This window comes from Helianthus annuus, chromosome 10 (assembly GCF_002127325.2).
Source record: "Helianthus annuus cultivar XRQ/B chromosome 10, HanXRQr2.0-SUNRISE, whole genome shotgun sequence".
NCBI classification, from domain to species: Eukaryota; Viridiplantae; Streptophyta; class Magnoliopsida; order Asterales; family Asteraceae; genus Helianthus; species Helianthus annuus.
The window spans coordinates 72,605,538-72,620,164 of NC_035442.2; the positions used below are offsets into that span (position 1 = coordinate 72,605,538).

Sequence of the window (14,627 nt, forward strand, 5' to 3'; positions counted from 1 at the left end):
ACCCAAAAAGCTTTACAAAAAGAAAAATCAAAAACCCCCCCCCCAAACCAATCAAAATGGCAACTCTGGAGGATGAGATACCAGAGTTAATGCCTGTGACAACACAAATGTCACAAGAAACCACTGCTGCTTCTTCCTCACAGCAGTTGGTACAGATATCTCAACCCATAACCATAACTCCTCCTGCTTCTTCACAAAAAGAATAGGTTGTACACAAAGGGCCACCACATCATGATGCTCTGGATACATTCGTCTCCATCATCCACAACTCAATGCCCGGAGCAAATCCGCTTTCTAAACCCACCATCACATCCACAATTCCACCAAAAACACAACTACTGTTGGATGCAATTGATTTGAACCAGGCATTACTTAGTCCTTCTCAATCACCTGTCAATGAGAATATACCTCAACAAATGACTGAGCCTGCTGTATCATTCATTGCTAACCCACCAACACAACCTGAGGAGGTTACACCCATTGAGTTACAAGTAACTCTTTGTGGTAATCCAAGTGAAGCAGCCACTACAACTGTTGAACCTACAGGTTTACAGTTGGACAGTGGTTACATCAATAAGACTTCCTTGGAGGCAATTCCTTTTATAGCACCTCTGCCAACCACCAGTGGATTTATTTATCCTACTGGCAACATCAAAAGGTTGTCAAGTGTTGAAGGAAGAAGACCCCAGTACCAAGAAAAAGGGGCATCAGTGGTTAAGGTTTGGAGTAAACTCCCTACTTCTACCACTGATAAAACCATTGTTAGTGGGAAATCAGATGATCCCATTAAATTGGGTGATGGTTTAAAGTACCAGAAATTGACGGCTCGTGTTGAAAAACTTGATAACTCTGTTGCAGAACTCAAAGATATGCTACAACAGTTGTTACAAGTACAAAAGGTACAATCCACCGCTGTTCCACCTCAAGCACCTGCTCTCCAACAGGCACCTGCTACAAATGAGCTCTGGAATCTATTTCAACCTTTTCTCCATCATCAAGCACAAATAGCAGATCAGCAACATGAAAAACATGTTCAACAATTGAGAAATGCTATGGAGTCTAGGTACAAAGACACTCAGGCTGATCTAAAGGCTCTCAAAACTCAGATCTTGCACTCCACTGGCACTACTCCTCCACCAGTGTTCTTCATTGATCAACTCCCCGAAGATATGACCAAACAGATGGTCTCTACCTCGCACCAGAAAATTCCAATATGACCAAACAGATTCCTTTGCCAGATGGGAGTAAGAAAATTGATGTGACCACAAATGCACTTGCAGAAGCACTTGCATGTGTAAAAAGGGATAGAGAGGCCAAAAAGAAAGCCAGGGTGGATTATCCGGATCAGGGTACTTCAGGGTCAAGAGATGATGAAAATCTCATTGATGAAAAGAAGAAGCCTACTAGAAAAGTAAGGCTACCCAAATCCATTCCGGTCAGACGTTCAAAGTCTGCTCAAAAACCACCACCTAAAACAGCTGTTGTAACTCTTGGTGTATCAGCTGCTGTTGGTACTTCAGTAGTTTCAACATCTGTTCCCACTTCAACACACACCACTTAAACACACACTACATCCAATGCTTTACCTCCATCACCACCAAAATCACAATCACCTCCTGTCAAAAGGCAGAAGACAGCAGTTGTTATAACTTCTGCTGTAAAGACAACAGTAGTTGGAACACCAGTTGTTTCAACAACTGTTAGTCTATCACAAACCACTGCCACTACAACCACCTTTCCATCCAAAACATCATCAGTCCCTCCTCAAATAAAGAGGAGAAGGCTAATTCCTAAAGATGATGTCACTTCACCATCCCCAACATCTTCAAAACCTTTAGCTCTTGTCAATATACCAAAACCAGTTCCACTCTCTTCTATTCCAATGCACAAGCTCTTACCTCCTGCAGGTGTTCAATTTCCTCTTGAACTGGAAGCAGTTAGAGAAGAAATAAAGTCCTTTTATGCTGAGGATGACCCTGCCAAAAGGAGTTTGCCTTCAATCAAAGGATATCCCTGGCCCAAAAACATTGAAGAATATTTGAAGATAAAGGCCAAGCAAGTAGAGGATATCTCGAAAAGAAACACACAAGGGAAATCTGACAAAGAAGTATCAAGATACTACCAATATCTGCTCACACAAGTCAGTTCCCTAGAACGTTTTGCTAAAAATGTTAGTCAATAAATTTCAGAAAGAGCAGCTGAAATTTTGAAGAAAGACTACATTGAAAGCATTATGTTTTACAAGAAATACAAAGGAGAGAGACACATGTACAAAGAGTGGACTGTTCCAGAGCTTGAAGCTGAAGCAGCCAGAATTCAAGATATGATAAAAAGGAAAGTCACTCACACTCCTCCTGATTGGGCAAAGTTCAAAAGGAATGTACCTGAAAAGCAGTTGGAACTAAAGAGAATGAAAGAAGAACTGGTTGTTGCTGAATTTGGCACCAAAAGACAAGTTGCTAGATGGAAGGAAGATTTGGTCAGGTCAACCTACAAAAGGTTGGAGGAATTAAGAAAGAAAGATCCAAAAATTCCTCAAAAACCTGACTACCCTGAAGCAGCGGTTTCAAAAGGACCATCAAAGCTGCAAATCAGGAGATCCACTGCTCCAGCTGGTAATGCCATCTACAAAAGAAGGACACAAAGCCAGTTAGGAGCTGAAACTGTTCAAGAAATTCTTGCTGGAAATGTTGTTTTAAAAGAAGGCTTGTTAAGAACGTTAAAAGAAGAACTTGAACAGGAAAACTCTGCTACCACGACTCAGCCAGTGATGAACAGGCCAGCCTCAACAAATACTTCTGCAAATAAACATCTGCCAAGAAACCCACCAGGCTCAAAAATACAAAAGTGGGCAACTGACAAACAGACCTGCGTATTGACTTTGCTCAGGTCTGGTGGAGAAGTGGAGAAAATATCAAGGGAACAAGCTCTTGGCCTGAGTCTTGAAGATTTGCAGGATCTCCTTGATCTTCCACTTAGCAGGGATGATGAAGATACAGATGCCCTTGACTTTGAATTACAATTTAAAGGTCAGATAAGAGAGCTGTTAATGAGGCAATAAAATATCCACAAATAATGAAGGGTTTTGGCATTATCTGTTCCAGGGGGAGATTGTTGGGATTGAACCCTATCAGAGGAACAGATAATTAAAGCCAAAACTAGATCAGAGCAGTGGATTCTGAATAAGCAGATGCTGATATACAAATCTCTCCCCTTGAAAGTGATTACAACTACTGATGACCTCCTATCTGCTGATCTTGCTAAACTGCTGACCCATAACTGCTGCTCAACTAAAGATCTGATGGAAGACTAAAGTCCTGCTGATTCAATCTACTGCCTTGAGTCAAGCACTGCTGATCCGGACAAGTGCTGCTGGGTTCATAGCAGTAGAAGGTTGCAGCAGCTGTTCTAAAGTCTGTTTTGTAATAGAATGTATTAGCAGTAGTTAACACAAGCAGTGTCTGTATAGATCAGAGGTTAGAGTTTGTTAGGAGGTTAGATGTCACTTTCATGGTGACGTCAGCAAAGATGCTCAGTAGTTTGTAAGTGCCTATAAATAGTTCAGTACTTTGTACTGTTCTATTAGCTCTTTACATCATTCGTCTTCTTTGCACGAACAAACTACTGAGCTCGGGCTGAGGGGAGTTTGCATTCATACATCTATCTTTGTAATCGTTGTAGAAATTAAATTCAATCATTCGGTTCATTGTGTAAAAGATGTTTGATTAAAGTATTACTCTCATTTGATTGTATGCAAAGTTTGTTTTCATTTTAATTCCGCTGCACAACTCATCCATTTTCATCTTAACTTCAAACACAAAATACAATAAAAAAGAAACTCAGATCCAACAGTAAGAAACAGGGTGTCTGTTATAATAAGTGTCCGCCTCCGATTTGGGAAGGGTACTCGCCTAGAAAACCTTATGAGGAAGAACTAAAACAGGCGGTCAATATTAAGCTAGAATCCGAGATAACCAATGTTTTATTGGACAATATTGACGTCACGTTCACAGCATCCGACACAGATAATGAGTCCGAACTGATAAAACGAGTGGTCTATCAGGTGTTGGATAAGGATGAGGAGTCAGAGTCAAAGTCTGAGTCCGAAAGTTCATGTCAGTCAGTCGGGAGTTCGAGTTCGTCCGAAAAGAGTTCAAAATCGTCGGGAAAACGGGTTTATAGTAAAGATTTTTTGCTATCAAAATCTAATTTGAATGATGAAACATTTGAAGTTGTGTATACTTTGAATGGTTCTGACAAATTATATTTTGATAAAGAGTTTCCAATAAGAGGTGCTAAAAATGAATTGATCAAAAAGGTTTTCAAACTTACAGAAATTAATATTTCTGAAATAAAAGATTTACATCTTACTGGTAAACCTAAATTTTACATCTCAAGAGTTCTACAAAGGTTAAACAAGAAAAAAGGTTATAATTCTGGTTCTGGTTTTCAAAAGAAACCAAACCAAAATCGTAGCTACAAAAAGAAAGGACTTGGTTTTACTCCACCAGAAAACTATAAAAATGAAAAATTTTCTAAAACAAATACAAAATTTGTTTCAGGAACAAGTTCGGAAGAGGAAGCAAAAAGCTCATTTTGGAAACAAACAAATCAAGAATTTCTTGCCGAGAAGAAAAAGAATGGAGCTTATGTGAAGAAAGAAACAAGAACCTGTTTCCGATGTAATGAAGCTGGTGACATTGCATGGAACTGTCCGAAAGCGACAAACACAAAACAGGGAGTTTCTGGAAAACTGAAAGAAGTTGTTGTTGATAAAACCGAACCACCAACTGAAACATTTAAAGTTTTCAAAAATTCAACATTTGAAGTTGGTGAGTGTTCGAAGAGATTTTACAGGCGCAGTGTGAAACTTGACAACCAAAAATGGGTTGTTAAGAAATCTGAGGTAAAATCTGGTGATGAATCTGATTCCACAAAATCAGAGGAGCCACAGTTTGATGAGAGTGATCAAAACTCAGTTCCTTCAATGGATGATGAGAACTTTCCACCATTGAGGACTGAGAATTTTAAAAGCAAAATTGGAAAGTCTGATATCTCAAATCAGAGTTTTTCCGAAAAAGATAACTTTGATGTTGAGAAAGCATTTAATGGTAAAGTGAAGAAAATTTTTGGAAAAATGGTTGATGGAAAAGTGAAAGGGGTAAAGGATTTCTACGCTAAAAAGAAAGCAACTAACACCCCAACTAAATCCGAATTGAAATCACCCAAGGCTGGTCAGGCTTGGGTGGACATTTTCTTTGCTTGAAAAACCTGACTTGCCGGAGATCCCAAGTTTGTAATCGTGGATCAGGAATCGGCATCATTCATGTATTTTGAGTTTGTATGAAAAATTCTTAAAATTGTTAAAACTTTATAGGTTAAAGGACTACGCTGGAGCTTCCAGGTTGGTAAGTGCGAAGCAAGAATCGGCATTCTGATTGGTAAAATGGTTTGTGTAGAGGTGTCATTCTTACAAGTGGTATTGTTTGGTTATACTTACGTATGGTGATTTTTACAAGTGGTACAAGTTGCTTGATTGCAAAATGGTAAATCAGGGACATTGATTTGTACTTGATTTACTACTTATGATAACTCAAAGAACAATATGATGAACCATATCCCCAATTTTAACAAAGTGATAAACCTACAAGTGGTTTTTATCTTAACAAACTAATTTTCCGGAAAAATCATTTTGATTAAAACAAACTTAAGTGTTTTGAAATCATAATGAGAAAATGGTTTGTGATAGGGGGAGTTCTGATTGTTTATGCCTAGTGAATGGCGAATTGAGGCGATTCGATGTCAGTTGTCGTGTTTCTGTACAGTTAGTTTTGAATTTTCTTCAAGTAGGTCAAGAGTTTAGTTATGTTTTCAAATTTTTCGTTAATGTGTTTGCATTTTAGGGGGAGTAGATATTTCTGAAAATCCAAAAACATTAGAAAATTTGAAAAAGCCAAAAACATGATAAAATTCAAAAATGAGTTTCGTTGTGAAAAGAGGAAATGATAGTACATCAGTGGACTGTCACAACATGCTAAAGAATTGGAGAGTTAAAAATGTGATAAACAATCTCACTGCGGATATGCCAGTAGGTTTTTGCACATTTAGTAGATTGTGACGAGATATAAATCTAAATTTCAAACTTGCTTGTTCTGTGGGTTAACACAAACTTGGATATATAGGTAACCCCTGAAATCTTGTTTGAAAAGTCCCTTATTCTGAGATACTAGGTCTTTATATTCAGTGATATCTGGGGTATTATCCCGGGACTTCTGCTGTATGGAAGTACTGACCTAGTCCCCGGATAATACTTTCCGCAAAGCTTGAAAAAGCATCGCCCTCAGCAAGCTGATGAAACAATAAAATTGATAGTCGCTGCTGTTGAAACTAAAAGATCCTCTAAAGGGGACACACCGAAAAGTCGAAGCCGTCATCTCTCTGCGTATACGGAAGTATCGACCTGAGCTCTCACGGCCCTCGCATTTAACCCCTGAACAGATATCATCTGTGGTATACTCACATGTAAGACTGAATATTGGGATCTGGATACGGGAGTATATTCAAGTAGTGGGACACACGGATAAGTTTAAGTGCTTAAAACATTAATATCGTATCTCGGAACAATTGAACTTTGTGTGAAAATTTAAGTGGACAAATATACTGACAATCTAGGAGAATTGTTTCGAACTTAAAATGAAATCAAGCTTAACGGTGTTGGTGATTTGTCTCATAAGCTGATATGATCCTCTTACACAAACTCACAAAAATAATGTTTGTAAATATTTCTTTACTGCATTTTATTTCTCTTATGTCAAAAATCCAAAAAGATTTTCAGTGTGTTTTAGCATAAATTTTTGAAAAATACAAAAAAAAATTCGACAACTGGTATTGAAAAGTTGATTTTCAAAATTCCGGGTGCTAAACATGATGAACAGTTGGTTTGGGAGAGTGTGTTGTTTTGAAAATAAAAATGATATAGCTTCAAGTGGTTCTTCAAAGATTAACATTGTAAAATTATTTTTGATTGTATAATTTCTGCAAGTGATTCATTAGATTTTTACAAGTTATCATCAGAAAATTTATTGTGAGGTAGAGGATGTGCAGGTTTCTAAGAGATAGAAAGCCAGGTTCCGATGCCTGAAGAATTTGTGATTTCAACATGCCAGACTGCGATCCCAGCATTTCGAAAGGGGGAGTCTGAAGACATTCGAGTAGAGATTGTTCGTGAGGAGTCTGTTGATGATGATGAAAAGAGAAGAGAAAGATTTGAGGATGGTTACACTGTGAGATATTTCAGAGAGTGTTCAGACTGATAAAGACTGAAGTCGTTAAAGACTCGACACTTAAGACTCTACAACATCTGAGGGGGAGTCTGTTGATGCAGTCATCTGTCGTCTTCGTCTTATGTCGAGTCTGGGTTGCGTTGCGGATCTGATCAAGCATGATGTCATCATGTTGAATGATGACATCATAATCGATGACATCATCATAATATGATAATCATCAATGCAATAGTAAACGACAAGGACAAGTTCATATGAATTTGATTTTTGAAAGATTAGTTTGAAAGGTCCAACAGACACGTCCGTTTGAAGGCCCAATCATGTGGAGCTAACCGTTTGAATGTTTTATGTTTGTGAGGTGACCGTTTGAACAAGACCATTTGAAGGTTTACGTTTGAAATAGGTCTCCGTTTGAAAAACATGTCCGTTTGAGTGATGAGTGGTCGTTTGAAGGTCACCGTTTGAAGTTGTCTTGATTAGTTTCAAACGGTCAGGTTCTACTATATATAGGTGTCAAACGATGTCATTTGTAACGGTTAGGCAAAGTAATACCGAAGTGCTGCCGGTATTTCCTCTCATTGTAAACACTGTTATTTGAATATACAAGAGGTTTAAAGTGTATTTCTAGCTGTTTTTCACATCCGTTTCTTTGTTTCCGCCTCTGAAACGGACTAGAGCTCTTCCGAATGACTCATTCAGGTCGAAATTGATCCTACACACGTGTAGCTAAGGAAAGTCTTCACAATTTTTTGTGCATGTATCCTTGAACTATACAAGAAAAAAATACTTGAGAAAACTAACGTTTAGTGATATGCAACAAATTTTGGAACATCACGCTGAATATCATGGTCTCCCCGGGATGTTAGGGAGTTTAGATTGTATGAAATGGTAGTGGGAACTTTGTCCCACTGCGTGGCAAGGCTCCCACACAAGCGGATATCATGGAGCGCTGGCTATGACGCTTGAAGCCGTTGCATCACAAGATCTTTGGATATGGCATGCATTCTTTGGTATGCCCGGTTCACACAACGATATAAACATTATTCATCACTTGCCCCTATTCAATGATCGAATAAACGGTGTTGGTCCTAAAGGAACATTTTTTGTAAATGAAGTTGAATACAAGTACGGGTACTATCTTTTTGATGGAATTTACCCTGAATGGGCTGTTTTTGTGAAATCATTTCCGCGAGATGGAACCATAGATCCAAAAGGAATAAAGTTTAACAAGGTTCAGATGGGGGCACGCAAAGACGTTGAGCGAGCGTTTGGTGTGTTACAAAACAGGTGGGGCGTATTAAGCATGCCTTGTCGATTATATGAAAAAGATCAAATAAGAAACGTGATGTACGCATGCATCATTCTACACAACATGATTTTAGAGGATGAAGGGCGTGCGGTAGTTGAATATTATCCCGACGACCCCGAGCCAAATAACGAAGATATTAGTAACGAGGAGAGAGCGCTAAACAAAAATCTAATCCAGTCAAGACAAATAAGTTCAAATCTTCGAGCTGATTTGGTAGAGCATGTTTCGACGCATCCTAGATTCGACTACATCGACAACGAAAGCGAAGATGATTGATTTTTTTAGTAATGTGATTTAATGTTTTTTAGTAATGTAAAATGTAATATATTTTTTAGTAACATGTACTTTTTAGTTATTTAATCTAAATTAGTTGGTGTTATAAAAATTAAATTAAGAAATTATATTATTACAACATAAAAAAATACACTTGGTTGGCCACGCTGGCCCAAGCCACGCTACCCCACTCCAAAAACCCACGCAAGCCATCCTCCCTCAGGTGGAGCCAACCTCCGTCACATGTTAACCCAGCCCAAGCCCCACCACACCCCATAGTCTAAAGCATGTAGTAATGAAGAACAAACCATAATCATCATCGGCTCCACTACCATCGACACCTTACTTTCATCGGCTACCATAACCATCATCATCTTGTTGGCTACCACAACACTCGTTTAACATATTCACAGATTCAATATATATATATATATATATATATATATATATATATATATATATATATATATATATAGGGCAAGGATAAATCGAAAACCCACTCCAGTTGACTAAACCCTGAAAACTCATTAATAACCATTGATTAGAAGAGATGGATGGTTGTGATGTGTTTGAGTATTATCTCTCTTACTTTTTATTAAATTAATCATTAAATAGTACATGTAAGGGTAAAATGGGAATGGAGAGTTACAAATATATTCTTGGGAAGATGCAACTGCATCTGACTTGACTTCTGACTTCCTTTTGATGTAACACATAATTCAAAATACATATTAAAAAAAAGAAAAAGAAAATAGTTATGACAAATCCTCCCTAGTTTCTCATGCATCTTTTTCTTATTAAAAAAACACTACAATCTGTATATCACCCTAATATTCATTCATGAGATGATGGCTTTTTTTTAATTCATATGTAACATTTTACAAAAAAAAAAAAAAAAAAAACAAAAAATAACGTTACATTTTCTGTATAAATTCAAAAAATGTAAACACCCAGTAAACAAGAAAATGTTTTTTTTTTTTTACCATTTAAAGGATATCCACATACAAAAAATGTAACACTTTGTTTCTGTAACATACACTTTATTTTTACAATAATCTAAAAACGTGTAACAATTCACTTTATTTTTTGTAACGGGCATTATTTCTATAACACAAAAAAATGTTACATGCATTTTTGTTTTGATTGATTGTTACATTTCTAACACACAAAAAAAAATGTAACAACACACTTTGTTTCTGTAACAGTCACTTTATTTTTACAATAATCTGAAAAAAAAATGTAAAAACACACTTTATTTTTACAACAATCTAAAATATGTAACAATGCTCTTTATTTTCAGTAACATACATTATTTATGTAACACGAAAAAATGTAACATGCATTATTTATTTGATTGTTACATTTCGTAACTAAAACACAAAGAATTGTTATGAGAATTGTTACATCGAAAATAAACTTCATTAACAATAATCCTACATAAGTAATGTAACTTGCAATGTTACAAAATGTATATAAAAAATCTAACTTCATTAACAAGAATCCAATAACAACAGATTTTTTAGATTCAATCATCATAACGTTAAACAAAGAAAGGTAACATTATAATCCAATACATAAGAAGTTAAAATCAAATTGTTTCCATTTTTCAGATCTGAAAACAAAATTTACACAAAAATTGATAAAATCGGTAATAAAAAACAGCATATACAGAAAATAAAAAATTAAAAACATTCATTTTCTTGAACAAAAAGATAAAAAAAAGTTGCAGATCTACAAAACACAAAAAAAAAGATCTACAAAACACAAAAAATTGCAAATCTGAAAAAAACTGAAAACAAACATACTTAGATCTGGTAGATCTGGTAGCATCTTTTCGGAGCATCTTCAACCGGAGCATCTGGAGCATCTTCAACCGTTATCTGAAGCATCATCTTTTGGATCTGGATCATGATTCGAAGCATCTTTTTTGGTTCGGGGCATCTTTTTGGTTTGGAGCATGTGGATGATGATCTTTTGATGTTCATATGTAGCCATGGAACCATGCCACCATGTGATCCAAGCCACCATGATGTTCATATGTTCATATGTGGATGATGATCTTTTGATGTTCATAACTTAAAAAAAAAATAAAATAAAATCAAGATACATAAAAATGATGTTATGGAAAACAAAGATCCGGCCACTAAAAAAATCATCAGATCTACAACAAAAAAAAAAGATAAAGACATTCTTATAACTTTCACCGGATTTGTTGACCACCGCCGGATCTTGAAACCACCATCGGATCTTGAAACCCTTGTCGAGGAACTACCCGAGCCCACCTTACAAATCTATCGAACCACTCAAAGCACTAAATCAACCAAGAAAACCAGTGGTTTTGGTGATGATTTGTGGTGGATCGATGGATATCTCGTACGCCAAGAAACCGGATCTTGAACTACACCGTCACCGGATTGTTAAGATTGTAGATCTAGAGTTTGGGTGGTTGATTATGAAGGGTTTTAATAAGAACAAGAATTTTTTTTGTTTCAAACCTTAGATCTGGATGGTTATCCATAGAGAGAGAAAGAGAGAGAAGTGTGTGTGGTTTTGTGGTGATGAGGAGAGAAGAATGAGATGGGGTATAATCAATATGTCAGCACAAAGCTTTTCATGTCTAGTGCAAAATTCCAAAATTACCCTTTATTTCATATTTTACATAAATGTCGTGGAGGCTTCTAGTCCACACAATTGAGTTTTCTAGATTTTCTTAACTGGAGTGAGTTTTCTCATTATAATTAGCATATATATATATATATATATATATATATATTTGCATAGACTAATTTGGTAGTTTGTATATTTATATATCTACACAAACCTTCAATCCAAATCCTTATCATACACAACGATTCAGTTCAAACAACAAATTCAACGAATTCACTTTGAAATTATCCCATCAAAAAAAATAATAATAATAATAATAATAATAATAATAATAATAATAATAGTAATAGTAATAGTAATAGTAATAGCAATAGCAATAGCAATAGCAATAGCAATAGCAATAGCAATAGCAATAGCAATAGCAATAGCAATAGCAATAGCAATAGCAATAGCAATAGCAATAGCAATAGCAATAGCAATAGCAATAGCAATAGCAATAGCAATAGCAATAGCAATAGCAAATAATAATAATAATAATAATAATAATAATAATAATAATAATGATAATAATAATAATAATAATAATAGTAATAATAATAATAATAATAATAATAATAATAATACCTCATCGGTAAGGAACGAAATTATATCCACATATGAAAGAGGTTGACACGTAGGCAAAAAATCTAACTGAGTTAGTTCATGTGTAGTGGTGAACTAACATAATGCCCCCACCATGGGGCATTATCCGACATGTGGCATCCTAGTCAGCGTTGAGGCATTATAGTAAAAGTGGCGTAGTGGGGCATTATGCCAATAACCCTCATTCAATCATTTCACAATTATTTTTTTAACTTAAATGCTTCATTAAATAAAAAAAAATACAATACTAGAAATAAAAAAAAACATCCGATTAAATTAAAAAAAACACTAGTTTTCGTCTTCGCTTTCTTCACCCTCGCCAACTTCGTCTTCCTCGTCCTACGTTTCTTCATCTCCCTCAGGTGGTACATACCGAACCGACCATGCGTGGTGTACCAAATCAACCATTAACTGGGAATGGTACGGTTCGTAACGCAACTCTCGCGGATTACTCACTCTTTCTTCCATTGTCGCCTGTGGATGCTCCTCTTCAATGGCCGGCTTCTGGCATATAATTCTGGCATATCGCCTTTCCTTCGTCTTCCAAAATCATGTTGTGCATGATTATATAAGCGTACATAGCATCTCTCATTTTTTGCTTGCTCCATGCACGACAAGGATTTCTCAAATATTGCCAGCGTTGTTTAAGAACCCCAAAGCATCTCTCAATGTCTTTTCGTGAATACTCTTGAACCTTTTTAAAGTATGCTCTTTTTTCATCAATAGGATCACTATACGTCTTCACGAAAATCGAATACCTAGGATAAATTCTGTCACACCCCAACCGATGGCGAAAACATCGGGATGAGACGAACAAATTGCTCAAAACAACATAACACTAAATGTGACAATATGAATTAAATCATTTTATTAAAACTAAAGAATAATACATTGTTTCAAATAGTAAACATATATTCAAATATTGTTTAATTGCTAATGGGTATCTAAAGCCATCCTAGCTTGTTTCTTGATCATCTTGACTAGCAACCTGCAACATGTATTAAAATAACATCAACAAAAAAAATGTTGGCGAGTATACAAGTTTGATACATAGCATAGTAGAATAAAACAAGTTTTGAAGTTGCTCAATATCCAACATGAAGACGATGACACTAGCTACCACTTTTCAACATTGTTCAAGTTGCTTTCAAATATCGTTCAAGTTGCATGTAATGAAGTTGCACTCAAAGAGTGTTGAAGTTGCATTCAAATAAAGTTGCATCCAAATGAAGTTGCACTCAGAGAGTGTTGAAGTTGCATTCAAATAAAGTTGCATATAATGAAGTTGCACTCAAAGAGTGTTGAAGTTGCATTCAAATAAAGTTGCATATAATGAAGTTGCACTCAAAGAGTGTTGAAGTTGCATTCAAATAAAGTTGCATATAATGAAGTTGCACTCAAAGAGTGTTGAAGTTGCATTGAATGTGGGGTTACAAGCATCAAATCGTTTCATGTTTAAATGTGGATAGAGTGTGACGAAAACAAGACTCAAGTGTTGTGTAATTTGAATATGTAATACATGTTGCACCCAAATGTGTTTAAAACGAAAATGGGATCGAGTATACTCACCTTAGAGTGCGTTGCGTTTCTTGGTAAAGGGTACGAGAGTAGGTGTTTGTCCAAGAGAATTGCAAACAAGCGCAAGAGATTTACCCTATTTGTGATTTGGGGATTCGTTAAATAACGTTTGTAAAATGCTTAAAATAACAATACTAGAATTGGTAAGAATAGTGATGATTCCGTTTAAAATGATGATGATCATAATAGTTCTAATAGAATTATATATTAATAGACTAACAATTCTTAGTAATTTATTTTAGTAATAATAACACGTACTGATTTATATATATTAATAATCAGAATTTTGGAATAAAATAGGTTAATAATAATAAATCTGGTTATTATTAATAATATTGATAAAATACTGAATTTATATTTTGTAATAATGTTCATAATAATATTACTGTTTTTGATTTAATACTATATATAATCTGTTTTATATAATAATAATAATAATAATAATAATAATAATAATAATAATAATAATAGTAGTAGTAGTAGTAGTAGTAGTAAAATTTCTGGTTAATATATATTACTAATAATGATAACCATGTTTTAATAATACTAGTTCCGGTTAAAATATTGATCTCGGTTTATTACCAATTATACTTATATAGGTTAATACTAATACTAAAACTTAATATAATACATTTCTGTTTTAAATATAAACTTCTGTTTTCTTTTTCTCTTACAATAGTAACAGTACTAAGCATGATAATAATACCAACAGTAACTCCAAGAGACATTTTATGCCATCAAGAACTTAGCACAGAAAAACAAATGGAATAAGAAGGTATACCGACGTAACCTCCGGTGAAGCTACAGGAATTCCGACGACGGGTGTCTTCTCCGGCGGCGACTTAGAACTCCGGCATGTAACAGAAGAGTGAGGGTGTGGTTTCGAGTGGGAAGGTGTCGAACGAGGGCTGCGGTCTTCGGGTTGTAATCTCCGA

General features: G+C 35.6%; 1 protein-coding gene across 1 annotated transcript; it reads left to right on the plus strand.

Moving 5' to 3' along the window:
• The first annotated feature begins 8,238 nt into the window (after nucleotides 1-8,238).
• On the plus strand, nucleotides 8,239-8,868 carry LOC110881442. The gene has a single exon (XM_022129699.1). It carries the CDS (start codon nucleotides 8,239-8,241, stop codon nucleotides 8,866-8,868), a length of 630 nt encoding a protein of 209 aa, XP_021985391.1.
• The last annotated feature ends 5,759 nt before the right edge of the window (nucleotides 8,869-14,627 follow it).